We start from the raw sequence: 17,881 nt of genomic DNA, 5'->3' as shown, positions 1-17,881 counted from the left end.
TATCTTTATATTTTCTAGGCATCTTAATACTGAGAACATGACATAAATGTAAATGGAACATGAGTCGCCATTCCAAATATAACCAATCTGAGATATTTTTCATTAGCTCTGGGAGGACCCAATACATACCCAGGAGTAAAATATAGGCTTGATGATACCTATAAAAATTTGAGAAATTTACCCCACCCTCCCTAATTGATTTTTGTAGAGATACTAAAGCGATTCTTTTACCCAGCCAAATAAATTTTGTAAGAATATCATCTGGAGAAATTCAAAAGTAATTTAAAAACTTTTCTCTTTAGAGATGCCTTTAGTAATTAACTAAACAGTTCATAGGTCAAATTATTTTTATTGTATCATATTATAATTTTTGTTTCCCTTTTTGTACTTTTCCTTTTTTGATCTACTTTCCTATATTGATTTTGTATTTCACCTCCCTTCTTTCCTTGTGTTTATGAGTTTAAGTTACCGTATTTTCACTCATATAACGCGCATACGTGTATAACAGCTTCCATCCCCAGCCCCCCAGACTCACCAGCCCCCCTGCCGATTCCCATCTTCCATCCCCAGCCCCCCAGACTCACCAGCCCCCCTGCCGATTCCCAGCTTCCATCCCCAGCCCCCCAGACTCGCCAGCCCCCCTTCCAATTCCCAGCTTCCATCCCCAGCCCCCAAGACTCACCAGCCCCCCTTCTGATTCCCAGCTTCCATCCCCAGCCCCCAAGAATCACCAGCCCCCCTGCTGATTCTCAGCTTCCATCCCCAGCCCCCCTGCCGATTCCCAGCTTCCATCCCCAGACTCACCAGCCCCCCTTCCAATTCCCAGCTTCCATCCCCAGCCCCCAAGACTCACCAGCCCCCCTTCTGATTCCCAGCTTCCATCCCCAGCCCCCAAGAATCACCAGCCCCCCTGCTGATTCTCAGCTTCCATCCCCAACCCCCCTGCCGATTTCAGCTTCCATCCCCAGCCCCCCAGACTCACCAGACCCCCTGCCAATTCTCAGCTTCCATCCCCAGCCCCCCAGACTCACCAGCCGATGTAACTTCCGGTTTCGCAAAACCGGAAGTAAGTTAGATGGGTAGAGTCCGGCGGCCGGTGGCGTGAAATATCCCGAACTCGTCTTGCAGCTGAATCGGTAAGTCCAGTTTTTAACAAAAACGAACCAATTCGAATCGTGAATCGGGCAGCACTAGTCCAGAGGAAGGCTACTAAATTGGTGTGTGGTCTTTATCATAAAGCGTATAGGGACAGACTTAAAGATCTCAATATGTATACTTTGGAGGAAAGGCGGGAGAGGGGAGATATGATGGAGACATTTAAATACCTATGTAATGTAAATATGCATGAGTCGAGTCTCTTTCATTTGAAAGGAAACTCTGCAATGAGAGGGTATAGGATGAAGTTAAGAGGTGATAGGCTCTGGAGTAATCTAAAGAAATACTATTTTACATGAAGGGTGGTAAATGCATGGAACAGTCTCCCGGAAGAGGTGGTGGAGACAGGCTGTTTCTGAATTGAAGAGGGCCTGGGATAGGCATGTGGGATCTCTCAGAGAGAGATAGAGATAATGGTTACTGCAGATGGGCTAACTAGATGGGCCATTTGGCCTTTATCTGCTATCATGTTTCTTTGCCCCATTCCTGCAAGCTCTGTACTCATCTGCATGAGCCTTGAATGCTTATGCTTGACCTTTTACTGTCAAACAAATCTAAAGAGTGATGAATACCCAGAAGGTTACCACAGTGTCCAACGATGTCCTCGAAAGGAGAGAGTGATTGTTAGCTATCTATGGTTAAAAAAAGTTTTACCAAATGACAGATGTCAGTAATTATATAAGTGTTAGTACGAGTTGCTCTTAGGTAGATGGCTTGTTGGGTTCCACCTTGTTTTTTATGTTCCTATTGGCATTGGTTTTCTTTAATTGTAATTAATTAAGAGCAGAGCAAATTTGACTCTGTCGGGGAGTTCCCTGTGCCCCTCGTCTTTCTTTTCTTATTATAGTGGCTGTCAACTGCTTTGGTATGAACTGAGGAGCAGAACACAGTGAAGGGGTAGGGGAAGTGGAGCCAAAAAAATCTTATATGCAGTGGCATAGCAAGCGAAGTTGGTGTCTGGGGCAGTGGCACCTGACATTGCCAAATCATGTGTCCCCCCTACTCTTTCCCACTGCGCTGTGTGCTTCCCACCCCCCAACCACACATACCTCTTGAAATGTTTACCGACGTGAGTACCATCTTTTACCTGCTGCACACGCTGGTCTTGGCTCCCTTCTGACATTACGTCCTGATCCTGTAAGGAGGAGAGGCACTGGTGCCCCCACCAAAGGCGGTGGCTAGTGTGGTTTGCCACCCCACCACCACCCTCCCTTACTATGCCACTGATCATATGCTTTTTCACTAGAAAGAAGATTATCGAGGTAAGAACCTTATCTTCCCTTAGATTGTCTCAGTAGTAAAGCATGTCAAAATGTTATAATTTTAATTTTCAGAGTAGCACTGACTTTACAGTAATAGCTTTAAAGTCAGTGTAAGAATGAATGCAATATATTATAATGCACAAAACCCTGTGAAAAAACCATCTAGCAACATATGTCTACTGTTCCCTGAGAGCACAGTGTATGAGAAAATCATCATGAATTCCTGGCATGTAATGAAGGCTGAGTCCCTTGTTCTTCATTTGCGTGCAACTTACACTTCCTAACAAAGAAACTATTTAGTGTGCCAGTAGGTGCATACTCATCTAACTTGATACATTGAACCCCGGGCTATAAAATGAGGTTATGTACCAGAATGATTCAACTAAGCTCCAATTTGATCATCATAAAGATATTGAATCATTTTTATGCTCATTAAAGCTAACTTGCATTATATATCACAGGAATGTGCTATGCTACTAAATGGAGAGAACATATGAGATGTATTTATTTCTGCTGGATGAGTGGCATCTCTTTATTTTTTTGTCCAGTGATGGGGAGACATTGGCAGGAAACCCTATGGTTGCTGGTTTTCAGGATGACCTAGACCTGGATGACAAGGCAGCAGGTTCATCTTCATTGTTAACCGTGCATGTAACAAGCAAAGACATTATGCTGTCCAGTGAGGAAGAAGAGGACTCTAAGATCGTTGTCATAACAGATGGAAGTATTGATTCAGAGCAACAAAAAAAATGGTATGCTGGATGCAAATGCATTAGACATGCTACTTTCTAAGAGGAGAAGTTTTGTATAGCATTTTCTATATAAACTGTACTCCCCCCTCCCCCCCCTATTTTCCCATAAATTATTGCTTATTCCCTGAAATTTTGCTTAGGAAGTAACATAAGAATTGTCGTTTCCATACTGGGACAGACCGGAGGTCCATCAAGCCCGGTATCCTGTTTCCAACAGTGGCCAACCCAGATCCCAAGTACCTAGCTAGATCCCAAGTAATAAAACAGATTCTATGCTGCTTATCCTAGGAATAAGCAGTGGATTTTCCCAAGCCATCTCAATAATGGCCTATGGACTTCTCTTTTAGGAAATTATCCAAATCTTTTTTAAACCCCACTCAGCTAACTGATTTCACCACATTCTCCAGCAATGAATTTCAGAGTTTAATTACACGTTGTGTGAAGAAATAATTTCTCCAGTTTGTTTTAAATCTACTACTTAGTAACTTCTTTGCATGTCCCCTAGTCCTAGTATTTTTGGAAAGAATGAACAAGAGATAGACCTCTATCATATCACCCTTGAATCATCTCTTCTCCAAGGAGAAGAGCCCTAGCTGCTTTAGCCTCTCTTCATAGGGAAGTTGACCCATTCCTTTTATCTTCTGATACATCAGAGGAAAGATTCTACCAGGGCTGGCCACAAGCAGCTTGTTTTTGAGGCTGCCTCCTGCTGATCGGCTGCACTTCAGGTAAGATAGGTGAGATTCTACTGTAGTAGATAATGATATATTAGCACAATTATTTTATAGGATGGTATCCTTTATTCCCTTTAATTATTTTTATTTTCTTTATGTTATTGGAAATGTTTTGTACCTTTTTTTTCCTTTTGTTATATTCCATGTATTTTTCTATTTCACTAAAATAGTGTTAAACAAATAATATAGTTCAATTAAAAAAAACAATTGCACCCCAAGACAGGAGATGCCAAAGTTGTACAGACTGGTAGTTAAAATACTCTATGATGTATATGAAAGAACTGAAATGCTACAAAAGAAAAATTTACAAAATGTTTTTGCCTTTATAGGTCTTCCAGAAATTCTTTGAAACCCCAGCAGGAAGTGATTTCCACCAAAACCTCATATCAGAAGCCTCCAACTAGTTTACATTCCCCTTCTAGGCCTGATAATAATGGCGTCTCACAGCTCCCTGCTTCCTTACTTGATGGTTCAAGCCCTGCTTCTGTTTTATCTGCCTCTTCACCTGCTGGGCAGATTCAGAAGGCCCAAGCCTCAAATAAACAATGTACTTTCAAACAGAAAGAAAAAGCAAAAGGCAAGGAAGACTCAGATAGTGACCAAGAAGGGCCAATTGCCAGCCAAATGCTCTCATTTGTGATGGATGATCCAGACTTTGAGAGTGAGGACTCAGACAGTGCTACTAAGAAAGTGGTATGTAGAATGTGTCAAAATGATTATCAGAGCTTTTTGAAAAGCTGTATGACACTGAAGGTTCAAAGCAAAGGCAGGGTAGAGAGCCAGAATTTCTTTTCTATTTACTAATATTCCTTTCTTACCTTAAATTTTACAGTACAGTAGAATCTCAGTTATCCAGCACCCATGGGGATTGATGGATGCTGGATAACTATAGTTCTTTAGCACTCTCCAGACCAGTAGAGGTTAACTTTACGAATGGGTATATATCTAATCATGACCAGCAGGTGGAGACTGAAAACAAAACTTTGGGACAGTATATACTATCCTCCCTTCTCTATTTCCCTCAGTCTTCTTTCAGTCTCCAGCAGGTGTTGAGTGATCTGTACCCATCTCTCTTGGTAGGGCTGTTGGAATTTGTTTAGGGGTTTATTGTCCCTGTTTTTGGCCGGACGGAGCTTGGTCGGGCCCTGTTTGGGGGTTCGTCCGACCTCGGGGGTGTCAAACCCGGCGGGTCACGAGCGGGGTCCCTCCCCCCACTTCCTCCACCTCCCCACATTTTTTTAGAGGAGCCTCAGCAGTAAGCCTTGCCCCCTAAGTCAAGCAAGGCATATTGCTTCGAGAGCCTGTGGAGTCTGTTCTGTAAAAAAAAAAAAAAAAAAAAAAAATCCTGAGGTAGTGCTGGTCTGGAGGGTTGTTTCCCTTTAAGAAAACTGTATTTTACTGTATTTTTTCATGTAACCAGCACTTTTTTATAGCTAGGTCGCGTATGGAGCAATTGTGCCCTTCTCCGGGGGAGTAGGCCACAATTTTAGTCCAGCCGCGAGGCACTCGCGGCCGGCCTGAACTCGGCGGTTTGGGTCGGTGAGGTGGTGGAGCTCCGTCGGCAGCGGCTGCAGGCGCCCAGAGCTCCCCGCCGATGGTGCCTCGCGAGTCGGCTTGGAGCAGTGGGGAAGCCCGGTCTTCCACAACCGCCCACGGAGGGATTCCCCGAAGGATTCCCTCTCAGCTGATTTTTTGACAGCTGATGCCGACTTGCCTGTTTTAGCGGCTGAGACTGTTCAGTCTTCTCAGCCGCTACAGGCCATGGAGGGAGCATTTTTGGCGGGAACTTCGCCATTTTCTTTGTCTGGCCCCTCCATTTTGTCTGCAACCTCAGGTGACCTTCCCCCTGTATGGCGAACACAGGGGCAGGTTTCAGCATGGACCCCTGCTGGGGCAGGGAGTCCCTGGGGACCCCCAGGGGTTTTTTTGCCCCCAATTTATTTTCTTTCTTTGTGCGGACTTTTGGGGGTCCCACGTGCGCCTGGGGGGTTTCGGGGGGGGGTTTCCCTCCGCGCCCCCTATGGCTTTGCCTCCCTCTTTTCGTTTGGCGTCCCCTCTTCCTCCTCCCTCATCCAAGCGCCCGCGGGGGGGCTTGGATTGCGAATTGGTGGGCGGAGGAGCGTGTTGGCCTGGTTGAGGACCTGGCTGCTTTGGCGGGCTTCCAGGATCCTCTAGAGGGGACGCCTGTTGGCAGCGGGGCGGCGGGTTTCCCGTCTTCCAGAGCAGATGCGTCCGTGGTGCGCTTTTTATTCAGAGGGATGAGCTTTTAGACCTGTGTAGCAGGTCTCCTTGGTGCGGCATTTTTGCAGTGTCGCCGCCGGAGACCCCGCGTATGGGGGCCCCTCTGCTTCAGGGGGTCTGTCCTGTTTCCCGCTTTTTTCCTGTGCGTCAGGATTTGCGGGATTTTGTGTTGGCGCAGTGGCCTATGGGCGCAGTTTCGTTTGGTGTGCGCCTTGGCTCTTGGGTATCCCGTCCCGGAGGGAGGTGGGGCTACCTTAATTTCGCCAATGGGGAACGCGGTGGTCTCGGCACTTCCTAAGCGGCATACCGTGCCTGTTATGGACGGTTCTGCTCTTAGGGTCTCGGAGGAGCGTGCGTTAGAGACACTTCTTAAGTATGATTTTGATGTTTCTGCCTTTGGGGTCCAGGCGGCTATTTGTGGGGAGCTAGTCGCTCGCGCCGTGTTTCGGTGGGCTGAGCGTGTCCTGGATCGAGAGTCTGATGACTGGTCTCTAGTGGATCAGGAGGTAGCGAAGATTGCGATGGCTGCCTCGTTCCTCTCAGCTGCTCTTTATGACTTGGTGCGGATTTCGGCTAAGTCTATGGCGTGGCCGCGCGGCGTGTTTTGTGGCTGCGCGCTTGGGCGGCGGATTCTGCGTCCAAAGCTAAGTTTACTAAAGTTCCCTTTAGGGGGTCTTTTTGTTTGGAGAGGAATTAGATGAGTTGATTCAGACTCTGACGGACTCGAAGGTGCCCCGTCTGCCTGAGGACCGTGCCCGCCCTGCGTCTGGGTGTGGGGCTGCCCGGGGGCGTTTGCGGGAATTTCGCAAGTAACGCCCGGGGCGTGGGGCTGCTTCTTTCCCGGCTCAGGGTTTTTCCCGGGGTCGGTTCTTCCAGCGCATGCAGCCCTTTCGGGGGGCCCGTCGGGGGGCAGGGAATCCCTCCGCCGGTTCCCCCGCTTCCCGTCCTGCGCAATGACTCCTTGCCGGCGCCCCCTTTGGTTCCGGTGGGGGCCCGGCTGCGCAATTTTTTCCCCAAATGGGCCGAGATCGCGTCCGATCAGTGGGTCCTTGAGGTGGTGCGGGACGGTTACGCTCTGGAGTTTACCCGCTCTCTGCCGGACCTTTTCCTCGCTTCTCCATGTCAGACTCCATGGAAGACGCAGGTTTTTCGTCAGACCCTTCAGCGTTTGCTAGATCTCGAGGCAGTGGTGCCGGTGCCCCCTACGGAGTGGGGCACCGGCAGGTACTCCATTTATTTTGTGGTGGCCATAAAGGAGGGGACCTTTCGGCCCATCCTGGATTTGAAAGGGGTCAACAGAGCTCTCAAGATTCCGTCTTTCCGCATGGAAACGCTGCGGTCGGTCTTTCTGGCGGTTCAGCCGGGGGAGTTTCTTACGTCTCTCGATCTGACGGAGGCCTACTTGCAGGTTCCAATTCGGGCCTCTCATCAGCGATTCCTTCGCTTTGCGATCTTGGGGCGGCACTTTCAGTTCTGTGCGCTTCCCTTTGGTCTGGCCACGGCTCCTCGGACGCTCACCACGGTAATGGTGGTCGTCGCGGCAGCCTTGCGGTCGGTGGGCATCCTGGTTCACCCCTACCTGGACGACTGGTTGATTCGGGCAAAGTCGTTGCAGGAGAGCTCCCGGGTTACGGCTCGGGTGGTGGTGTTTCTCCGGTCGCTGGGCTGGGTGGTCAACCTTTCCAAGAGTCGGTTGGTCCCGGCTCAGCGTCTGGAGTGCCTTGGGGTTATGTTCGACACCTCCTTGGGGAAGGTCTTCCTTCCAGAGGCCCGGGTGAGCAAATTGCAATCTCAGATTCGCCTGCTTTTGGCGTCCCGGGGTTCTCGGGCGCGAGATTTCCTCCAAGTCCTGGGGTCAATGGCGGCGTCCCTGGACGTGGTGAGGTGGGCGCGGGCCCACATGCGTCCTCTTCAGTATGCTCTGCTCCGGAGGTGGTCTCCCCGGAGGCAAGATTTGGATGTTCCGGTTCCCCTGCGAGGCTTGGCGCGCTGCAGTCTGCGCTGGTGGCTCCGGACCCCTCACCTGGTTCAGGGGGTGGGTCTGGATCTCCCGCAGTGGACGGTGCTCCTTACGGGTGCGAGTCTCCTCGGTTGGGGGGCTCAGTTTATGGGCCACTCAGCTCGGGGCACCTGGTCCGCGGAGGAGGCCTCCTGGTCGATCAACGTGTTGGAGACCAGAGCGGTCAGGCTGGCGCTGTTAGCTTTCCACTCCCTTTTGCTGGGCAAGTTGGTCAGAGTCCTGTCGGACATTGCCACGGCGGTGGCTTATGTCAATCGTCAGGGGGGCACCAAGAGCACTCCTGGGGCGCAGGAGGCGGCTCGGCTCATGGGTTGGGCGGAGTCCCATCTTCTGGACCTCTCGGCTTCTCATATAGCCGGGGTAGAAAATGTTCAGGCAGACTTCCTCAGTCGTCACTTCCTGGATCCAGGAGAGTGGTTTCTCGGCGCCGGAGCGTTTCGGTTGATAGTGCAAGCTTGGGGGCAGCCCCTGATGGACCTGATGGCCACGAGTGGCAACGCCAAAGTGCCCCGCTTCTTCAGTCGTCGCAGGGACGGGCTGGCCGAGGGTCTGGATGCTCTGGTCCAGCCTTGGCCAACGGAGGGGCTGTTGTATGTGTTCCCTCCTTGGCCGCTGGTGGGCAGAGTGCTTCTTCGCATTGTTCACCATCCGGGTTTGGTGGTGCTGGTGGCTCCGGATTGGCCTCGACGTCCGTGGTATGCGGATCTGGGGAGGCACCTGGTGGCGGTTCCTCTTCCTCTGCCTCTCTCGGACGACCTTCTGATGCAGGGTCCCATTCCCATGTTCGACCCGTCTCTCTTCTGTCTTACGGCATGGCTCTTGAAAGGGGTCGCCTTAGCAAGAAGGGATATTCAGACAAGGTGATCTCTACACTTTTGGGGTCCCGGAGGCTTTCTACCTCTCGGGCTTATGTGCGGGTTTGGTGTCTCTTTGAGGAATGGTGTCGGGCGCGGGGAGTGACCTCTTTTCGCGCTTCTCTGCCTAACATTCTAGAGTTCTTGCAGGATGGCCTGGATAGAGGCCTGGCTTGGTCTTCTCTCCGGGTTCATCTTGCGGCCCTGTCGGCCTTTCGAGGGTTGGTGTCAGGTCAGCGTTTATCGGCTCTTCCTGATGTGATTCGGTTTCTGCGGGCGGCCAAGTTGCTTAGGCCTCCCCTACGGCCCTCGGTTCCCTCTTGGGATCTTAATCGGGTTCTCTCTGTTTTGGTGCGCCCGCCTTTCGAGCCCTTGGACGACTGTTCTTTGAAGGACCTTACTTTGAAGGCGGTCTTTTTGGTGGCCATTACTTCTGCTAGGCGTGTTTCTGAGCTGCAGGCTTTCTCTTGTAGGGCTTCCTTCTTGGAGTTTTCTAGGGAGCGGGTCGTCTTGCGGCCTGTTCCTTCCTTTCTGCCGAAGGTTGTTTCTCCTTTTCATGTCAATCAATCGGTGATTCTCCCGGTCTTGGGTGGTCGGGAGGGCTCTTCTGAGCAACGACAGCTGCGCAAGTTGGATGTCGGTCGGGTCCTTCGCTCTTATGTGCAGCGGACCCAGGAATTCCGGAAGTCCGATCATCTCTTTGTCCTCCTGGCTGGTCCTCGTCGGGGAGCTGGCGCTTCTAAGGCTACTATTGCGCGCTGGATCAAGGAGACGATTGCTTCCGCTTATCTTCTGAAACAGCAGCCTGTTCCAGAGTTTCTCAAGGCTCATTCCACTCGGGGTCAGGCGGCTTCTTGGGCTGAGTCGTCGCTCGTGCCTCCGGTGGATATTTGTAAGGCTGCGGTTTGGTCCTCCTTGCATTCATTTGTTAGACATTATCGGGTAGATGTTCAGGCGCGTCGGGACGCGGTGTTCGGTGAGCGTGTTCTGGTATCGGCCCTTCGGGGGTCCCGCCCTTGAGAGGGACTGCTTTGGTACGTCCCATTCGTAAAGTTAACCTCTACTGGTCTGGAGAGTGCTAAAGAAGGAGAAATTAGGTTCTTACCTGCTAATTTACTTTCTTTTAGCTTCTCCAGACCAGTAGAGGTCCCCACCCTGTCTGTTGTTGTTGTTGTTGGGGCTGTTTTCGCGGGCAGTTTTTGTTTTTTGCTGCGGGTTCTAGTATTTTTCTAGGGCCGGGGAGAATTAAAGAACAGCGGCTGTGGCTCGGCTGGCTTAGCTGGCGAGCTGTGGGGACATTTTCCTTCGGGTATTTCTCCTCTGCATTTTCCAACAGCATTTGGGTATGTTATTTGTTACTCCTGTTCGGAGTATTGTTTTCTTCCTGTTTTCCAGTTCTTGGTTCTGCTTGGCTATTCGGCAGACTGAGGGAAATAGAGAAGGGAGGATAGTATATACTGTCCCAAAGTTTTGTTTTCAGTCTCCACCTGCTGGTCATGATTAGATATATACCCATTCGTAAAGTTAACCTCTACTGGTCTGGAGAAGCTAAAAGAAAGTAAATTAGCAGGTAAGAACCTAATTTCTCCTTTCTGTTTATTTGAGAGTTAGTGTAAAAATAGCTTTGTCTGCCTTCCCATCTCACTCTATCATCCCCCACTTGTAGGTCCAACATCTTCTTCCCTTCTTTCTTGGTCATTTTTTCTCCCCCTCTACTCCCCCACTTTCTCTTTCCCCTTCTCCCCCATTTTCTCTTTCCCCTTCTCCCTCTACTTCCTCCCTCCCTTATCTGAAGTATTAGAGCTGATCCTGACAACCCCCTCCCTCCCTATGTTCCCAAACCTCACTCTCCCCTATTCACTCACCCGACACTGTAGCAGCAATCAGCGAGCAGAGGAAGTGCCGGAAGTGACACGGCAGAAGAAAGACCCTGCCTAGGCTAGCCAGAAGCTGCCTCTTTACCAGCACTTCCTCTTCTCGCCAGATGCCACTACATCATCGTGTGAATGAGGGAGGAGTTGTCAGGACTGGCTCTGCTGCTTTGAGGAGGGAGGGAGGGAAGAGGTTGTTAGGACTGGCACTACTGCTTCGGAGGGAGGAAGGGAAATTGGTGGCTGCCGCAATGCTTCATAAGCAGGAGAGAGATTGGTGGCTGCCTTGATGCTTCAGGAGTGGGAGGAAGGGAGATTGGTGGATTCTGCTGATGCCTCTGGAGCTGGAGGGAAGGGAAGTTTTTGGGTCAGGAGCACCACTTTGTATGTTATCTTAGGAGCACAGGAGACAATTTTTTTGAGTTTTTTTGTCACAATTTTTTTGCCAATTGGTTGAGAATGCCAGTTAATTGAATGCTGGTTACCTGAGGTTCTACTGTACTTGTTATTGTTTATACCTTATAAGTTTAACATGATATGCACACCTGTGCTCTAAAATCAAGTCTAAAAGAAATAGATGAACATGATTTGTATTTCGCATAACAGGCACAACTGAAATGGATAATATCAAGTCTGATCATTTATCATCACTAAACTAGTTTTGACTGGCTTAGCAACGATCGCCTTTACTGACCCAGTGCAGAAAATGGCCCACCGTGTGGTTTTTTTGCACAATCGCTTTCTCTCATCCGACCATGTAAATAAGCTCATTAATATTGAAATGCCATATAAACTAGCAGAGCGATTGATGCTCTAACATGGCTTCCTGATGCACTAAAAAAAGTGATCGCTTTTAGCAATCCAAAAAAGACGACTGGTCAAGACCAGTCACTTACCTGTCTAACCATAATTTAGCCAATTTTTTTTAATGGGCACAGATTCTGTGCATGTTACAACTGCTCAATATCTGCCCTATTAAAGAAAAAAAGCAACTTATCCCCTGCCTGACTGATAAAGGCCCTCCCCAACTTCCCCCCCCAATGCACCAGGAACTACCCCCCTCCCCCACGACAGCAAAAATGGCAGGAGAGATGCCCCCTCTCTCTTGCCAAATTTCTTTATTATTTGATATACCATTTATCAAACAGGTACCTAAACGGTTTACAATGGAAACAGTCTTTAAAAAAGTTTAAAATTAAAAGTAAAATTGTAAAATTAAAATAAAAGTAAGAAAAATAATAGAGGAAGCACGACAGGCTTACATACTGGAAACAAGACAGGAGGAGAGGCTTGGTAAATTAATAAATACAGTGAGATCTGAAAATAAAAATAAAGGGGTGGAACGTAGTAGGGAGAAAAATACACAATGGTAGGGCTCGCTCCAAAAGAAGTGTTTCAGCGAAATCCATCAAGGAACTATGGACTAGATCAGGGGTAGGGAACTCTGGTCCTCGAGAGCCGTATTCCATTCGGGTTTTCAGGATTTCCCCAATGAATATGTATTGAAAGCAGTGCATGCACATAGATCTCATGCATATTCATTGGGGAAATCCTGAAAACCCAAATGGAATACGGCTCTCGAGGACCGGAGTTCCCTACCCCTGGGCTAGATTCACTAACCCCCAAGTCTGTCACCAATGATTGCATGCAGGCCGACGAATTCACAAAAGGCCTGCATGCAAATGGGGACGATCGCTGACATGCGCCCCCACCCATGGCCAGGATCGCTAGAGCGATCCTGGAGCATGCGCAGACCCTGACAGTAGTGACAGGAGAAGCAGCTGGAAAAGTGGGCCGAAAAATGGCAAATGAGCTTCAACATAGGGAAATGCAAGGTCATGCACGTGGGGAAAAAGAACCCGATGTTCACTTACAAAATGGGGGGAACACCACTAGGGGTCAGTAACCTGGAGAGAGACCTGGGAGTGATGGTAGACGCAACACTGAAGGCATCGGCGCAGTGCGCCATGGCCTCAAGAAAGCAAACAGAATGTTGGGTATCATTAATAAGGGTATCACGACCAGGACGAGGGAAGTCATCATGCCGCTGTATCGTGCAATGGTGAGGCCGCATCTGGAGTACTGTGTCCAGTACTGGTCGCCGTACCTCAAGAAGGACATGGCGGTACTTGAGGGAGTACAGAGAAGAGCAACTAAACTGATAAAGGGAATGGAAAATCTCCCATATACCGACAGATTAAAGCAGCTAGGACTTTTCTCCCTGGAAAAGCGGAGACTTAGAGGAGACATGATAGAGACCTTCAAGATCCTGAAGGGCATAGAAAAAGTTGACAGGAACAGATTTTTCAAATTATGGGGCAACACAAGTACAAGAGGGCACTCGGAAAAATTGAAAGGGGTCAGGTTTAAAACAAACGCTAGGAAGTTCTTTTTCACTCAGAGGGTGGTGGATACATGGAACGCGCTTCCAGAGGCTGTGGTAGACAGGAACACTTTAAATGGTTTCAAAGAGGGTTTGGATAGGTTCCTAGAAGAAAAAGGGATTGAGGGGTATAGATAGATATAGACCACTACTCAGGAAATGGGCTTGATGGGCCACCGCGGGAGCGGACCGCTGAGCAGGATGGACCTATGGTCTGCCTCAGCGGAGGCAACTTCTTATGTTCTTAAGCAGCCTCCTGTCACTGCTGTCAGGGCTTCTGCTGGTTTTTTTTTTTTTTTTTTTTTTTAAATAGGCTGCAAAATATCAGACCTATTTTAAAAAAATGAAAAAGGGCCTCCCTATCGGCACGTCACCCACTCCCCCCGGCACACCCCGAACTGACATCCCCAAACTAAAGTTGGGAGCAGGAGGGGTGCTCAGTCCCTCCTGCTCTGCAGGCCTCCCACCCGCATCCCGGAACCCCTGTACCTCTACGTTGGTGCCAGGGGTGGGCTGTGCCGGTCGGGGGTGTCAGTTGGTGGCAGGAGGGAGAGTTGGCATTCCACCTGCCATATTCGCGCAGGTGGGGAGGGCAGCCTTGGGTGGGGGCAGGAGGGAGTGGTCATCCCTCCTGCTATTTGTGAGTCGCGGGGGGGGGGGGAATAGCATTTGTCGGGATTTTTTTTTTAATGGGGCAGATATTTTGCGTGTGCAAGCCTATCAAAAACCTGCAGACCTGTCGGTAACTCAGTTACCGACAGGTCTGCAGCAGTCGGGTTTGCCAGTAGTAAAACCTGATTCAAAATATCCAAGCAATTGTTAGTGAATCAATTGCTTGGCTATTTTTCATGGGGTTTTACTAATTTGCATGGGAGGATCAGGATTGGATCGCTACAGGCGTTAGTGAATGTGGTTGGAGGGAAATTTGGTCGCAAAGGGCTCGCAAACCGATCGGTACACGATCGGTTTACTTTGTGAATCTAGCCCTATGTGGATTCTATTTGAAAGAAGGTCAGTCAGAGGTTGTAGAAATCTTTAAAAAGAAAAGTCTTAAGTTTTGGTTTGAATTTTTCAAGAGTTTTCTAAGCAGAGGTCCAATGGGAGGGCATTCCACAGAGAGGGGGCAGTAACCGAGAAAATTGATTTAAGGGTTGTGTTATAGAATAGTTCACGTATAGAAGGGAGAGTAAGCAGATTTAGACTGTTGGAGTGAAGAATCCTAGAGGGAGCATAAGGGGTCAGAAGTTTATCCATAAAAGCTGGTGAGTTGGAATGTTTAGTTTTGAATGTTAGTAGAAGTATTTTGTAGGATAGACGATGAGTAATGGGTAGCCAGTGTGCTTTACGAAGAAGGGGGGTGACATGGTCATATTTCTTTACTCGAGAGAAAATTGGCAGAAGGGATGCCCACTCCCTCCTGCCAGCGGAGGCCCCTCCGAACCATCCCCTACCCTCCCCCTTCCCCCAAAAAGGCAGGAGTGATGCCCACTCCCTCTTGCCAATGAGGGAGGGGCCTTAGGCATCTGAGCCAATCAGGTCCTTGCATCACTATGCTTCCCTCCTGCTTCCATCTTCAGAAAAAGGTACTGGGATCACAGAGTTAGGAGATTCCCTAAGTACAGTTCCTTCCTTTCTTCTTAAAGTAGTTTCAGAATTCCATGTCAACCAGGAAGTTCATCTGCCGCCTTTTTGTTCCACTGGGTTTGACGAGAAGGATAAGATCTTGCGGAAACTAGGTGTTTGAAGAATCTTGCTTTACTACTTAGAGAGAACCAATGACTTTCATCTTTCTGACCATCTGTTTGTCCTGACTAGCTAATCCAGGCAGGGCAGGCCATTGTCTAAGGCCTCTATTGCCAGATGTATCCGCATGGTTATTTCGTCAACTTACATTGCCTGTGGCAGGAAACCACCAGTTTCTCTTAAAGCTCATTTCACAAGAGGTGTCACCACTTTATGGGCAGAGTCTCGAGAAATTAATCTGGCCAAAATTTGTAGAGCAGCCATTTGGTCGTCTCTTCATACCTGTACCAGATTTTACAGAGTGGATGTGGCCTTGAGGGGCCTCGGTGTTACGGGCAGACTCTTCTGTCCCATCCTAGACATTGCCATTGCTTTGGTATATCACCTTGCGTACAGAATCCAGAGGGGATGTAATAGAATGCAAGATTAGGTTCTTACCTTTGGTAATCTTCTTTCTATTAGTCCCTGATGGATTTTGTACAGCCCTCCCTCTCTCTACTCTGTCTATTGTATATTTCTGCCTCGGATGTTTCTCCTTTCGAGCCTCAGTACCTTCCAGCCAGCAGACCAGCCCAGTGAGAAGTCCTTCTGTATATGTGGTTACATATTTTTGATGAAGACGTGTTTCCAGTTTGTGCTTGTTGTACATGACAGGTTGGCTTTATTTTGTTACCATGTATATTGCAAAGCAGAACAGAATGCTGTTATGTACTAGGGAGATTCTCCCTGCCCCCTTTGTTTATATGTTTTGTTCCAGTATTGTTTGGTTGCTTTTGGACATAACTGCAGGGGGCTCTGCTTTCCTCAGCCATGTGGGAGGCGCAGAGGTAAAAAGTATGTTGTCTGTAAGACCCAGTTTGTGGGTTGAGGTGAAACACCTTGAGTATAGAATCTGTCAGGGACTAACAGAAAGATGAGTACCAAAGGTAAGAACCTAATTGTAAGGATAAGGCCCCTGGGTTCAGTACCCTTAAAGAGGTTCAGTAGGAAGTGAAATTAATGACAATGATAGCCAACAGTGGTTGCATAAAAAATATATAGTGTAGAAATAGGCTTAATATTACAGAAATGCAAGGCTTAGAAGAAAGATTCACTAAACACATGCTTGTTACTAATGTACAGAAACATATTCTGTTCTGAAGCTGCTTGAGAGAGAGAAAAGACAGGTTTTCTTTTGTGTCTCCGAATAGGTGAGGTATGGAGGTATTATGTGGGGGAAGAGAGAGGACAAAGAGAAATAAGCAAGAGTTCAGAGAGAGGGAGTAAACAACTCTTATGTTATACTGTGAGATGCAGCACAAGCTAACAAATTTTTATCCTGAGCAAAAACTTATTATAAAACATGAGGCATGATGGCCCATTATTTCAAGTCCAGGGTTTACCAGTTCCCTGAGCAAACAGTGACTAATATAACTGTTTTTCCCTAAAGACAAATGGGACAACAATTACCACATGATATGGATGTTAACTAGCATTCTTTTTGGCAGCCCCAACCATGCATGAGTGTGTACTTTTCCGCTTCCCTCAGTTGAATTGGACCAGGCAAAAGTTGTTAGAGTTTTTTCCTTGGAGCTGAGAGGACCTGGTTCAGTGTGCTCTTTATAGGGGGTTTTTTTCACTTGTTAGTCTGAGTAATATGGAACCATCCCTTTCCCCCCTTTTCTTTTATCCTGTTTTCTTGGTAGTTTTGGTCTTTTTAAGTTTTCTTTAATTTATTCACACTTAGGCCTGAATGCCTTGGTAGGTAGTGAGGAGTAACCTAGTGGTATAACTGCTGCCTCTGCACTCAGAGGTTGTGGGATTGAATCCCAGGGCTGCTCCTTGTGACCTTGGGCAAATCACTTACTCCTCCATTGCCCCCAGGTACAAAATAAATACCTGTATATATGTAAACTGCTTTGAGTGTGGTTGTATAACTACAAAAAGGCAGTATACAAGTCCTAATCCCTTTTCCTTTAGTAGGGACTGGGTTTTCCCCTTTTTGAAAAAAATAGAAGTTTACAAACATCTTGATGCTATTTTAGTCAAATTTTAGTGGCAATTGAAAATTCTCAGAATATCATTGAATAAGCTAAAGCACTCCAAAGAAGTGAGAGATCTTAGGTTTATGGATTTTGCTAAATATGGCACTGTGTCACTTCTTTACAGTGCCTGTTGGTAGATCTTGAACTACCTAGCAGACTATATTCCTATATGGCTTGCACTTAGAAAGAAAGATGGTTCATCTGTTAAATCTAAGTAATTTGATTGGCATGAATAATTTTTCTTGTATTAGGAAATGGCTTGTTCTTAAAGAAACAATGAGAGACATTTCTGATTTTGATGTATCTGTATCACATTCTATTTATAAAAACATACAGCAACACCCCTTTGGGGCAACATAGCTCTTTAGATTGGAAAAACTACTTTTTACTGTGATTGGGCACACAAATGGATCTTAAGAGTAAGTGATATCCTGACCAACTAGAAAGTCCTGCCTTTGGGAGTTGCCTAAGGGATCTAGCCAATCGGAGTCTTAGGCTACTCCCAGAGCATCCCAAAATGCACCGGGCGAGAGGACTTAAAGCGTCTGGACCAATCAGGGCCTTAGGCCCCTCCTTGGTGCATCCCATGATGCACCGGAAAGGGGCAGGCCCACCATTAAGTGGAGGTGGGCCTGCCGGCCGGAAGGAAAAAGGAAGCATACCTCCAGCCAGCCAACTTAAAAAAGGTACTGCGGGTCCAGTGGGCTTGGGGGAGAGGTCATGGGGCATGCCCTTCGGAGGGGGATTCCAGCAGGAGAGAGTGGGCATCCCTTCTGCCAGGGGTTGTCTTCAGGGTGGTGGCAGGAGGGATTGGGCACTCCTGCCACGGACATTTGGGGGTT

The 17,881-nt window shown here is 48.1% G+C and overlaps 1 protein-coding gene across 6 annotated transcripts in view; it reads left to right on the top strand.

Annotated features, from left to right (window-relative positions):
* RABL6 (RAB, member RAS oncogene family like 6) overlaps nt 1-17,881 on the top strand; it is a 257,386-nt gene that overhangs the window by 177,874 nt on the left and 61,631 nt on the right. For all 6 annotated transcript variants that reach the window (XM_033960967.1, XM_033960964.1, XM_033960962.1 and 3 more), the window contains 2 exons: nt 2,966-3,169; nt 4,233-4,596. In XM_033960967.1, the coding sequence (XP_033816858.1) occupies nt 2,966-3,169; nt 4,233-4,596 (568 nt within the window). The remainder of the gene's footprint in view (nt 1-2,965; nt 3,170-4,232; nt 4,597-17,881) is intronic.

The sequence above is a fragment of the Geotrypetes seraphini genome, chromosome 10, assembly GCF_902459505.1.
Source record: "Geotrypetes seraphini chromosome 10, aGeoSer1.1, whole genome shotgun sequence".
NCBI classification, from domain to species: Eukaryota; Metazoa; Chordata; class Amphibia; order Gymnophiona; family Dermophiidae; genus Geotrypetes; species Geotrypetes seraphini.
Note: the sequence above shows the minus strand (reverse complement) of the source record. Positions and strands in the feature narration are given on the sequence as shown.